This window comes from Pygoscelis adeliae, unplaced genomic scaffold (genome assembly GCF_000699105.1).
Source record: "Pygoscelis adeliae isolate BGI_AS28 unplaced genomic scaffold, ASM69910v1 Scaffold33, whole genome shotgun sequence".
Classification (NCBI taxonomy): domain Eukaryota; kingdom Metazoa; phylum Chordata; class Aves; order Sphenisciformes; family Spheniscidae; genus Pygoscelis; species Pygoscelis adeliae.
In genome coordinates this window covers 214,763-215,740 of record NW_008824413.1, presented here as the reverse complement: position 1 = coordinate 215,740, position 978 = coordinate 214,763, and the positions used below count along the sequence as shown (strand labels likewise).

At 63.0% G+C, this 978-nt stretch overlaps 1 protein-coding gene across 2 annotated transcripts in view; it reads right to left on the bottom strand.

Annotated features, from left to right (window-relative positions):
* PDE10A (phosphodiesterase 10A) overlaps nt 1–825 on the bottom strand; it is a 194,213-nt gene extending 193,388 nt beyond the window's left edge. Inside the window, exon 1 of one of the 2 annotated variants that reach the window (XM_009320752.1) lies at nt 659–825. In XM_009320752.1, the coding sequence (XP_009319027.1) occupies nt 659–722 (64 nt within the window). In that variant the 5' untranslated portion in view covers nt 723–825. The remainder of the gene's footprint in view (nt 1–658) is intronic. The other variant, XM_009320750.1, reaches the window with a different exon arrangement.
* Nucleotides 826–978: the final 153 nt, after the last annotated feature.

The window sequence follows — 978 nt, the reverse complement described above, 5'->3', positions numbered from 1 at the left end:
CAGCCGGTCACTATCCCCGTTACAGCGCCGGCCCCCCGCAGCAAGGAGCACATGTTTCCTCTCCGGCTTCTCGCCCGCCTTGCGATGAGCCACGGCCAGGGGAAGGAGGCGCCCAGTACCGAAGCCGGTTCAAAGCCGCGGAATTTGCAGGCGTGTGGCGGATCTGACAGGGGATGCAGAAAGGCGCGATACGTTTCACCCTTTTCGGTCCTCCGCCGCCGCTTTTCTGCCAACTGCCGATACCGTAATGCTTCCTTATTGCTACTCCAATCAAGTAGGGGCGAAAGGCTCCGTTCCCCTACGTATCATTCCTGAGCAAATTAAGCATGCACCAAGTAAAAGGCTGACACGCATACACGTAGAGTTGTCCGATCCCGAAAGGATGCCGAAATCCCCGAGGCGTTAACAGCCAGCTGCCACAAAGAGCACTCAGTTACATCGAGCATCCCCTTTGTCCGTGCATCCTCAATACACGCCCGGCCGCTCCCCCGCGCGGCCACGCACGCCCCACGTATGCGGCCCCTTTGTGTCTTCGCCTCCCCCCCATTCACAAAGAAATGCCCTCTCCTCAAGGCATGCACCCAGCCTCGGACACAGCCCTTCGCCTCCCCCCGAGACCCGCGCCCCCCGCCGCCGGGCACGGCGCTCCGGTACCTACTTGTGTTCAAGAAACAGTCCGTAAACCTCCTAAAGCAGCTTGCAGAATTAGATCCATCTTCCATGTCTGGCCCTAGGAGCAGGGGAGACGAGAAGGAGAAGAAGGCGCCTCTCTGCCGCTGCTGCCGCCTAGGAGTCCTGCTCCCGCCGGGGCCGTCGCCTCCTCGGATCCCGTCGCCGCGGGCTGCTGCTGCTGCAGCACCGAGGGAATTGCAGGACGGCGGGCGAGAGGCGGCTGGGGAGAGGAGGAGCCGGGAGTGGTGCTGCCGGGGGCCGCCGGCTGCGGAACGGAGCAGCAAGCCCTGGATGGGGGGAGAACAG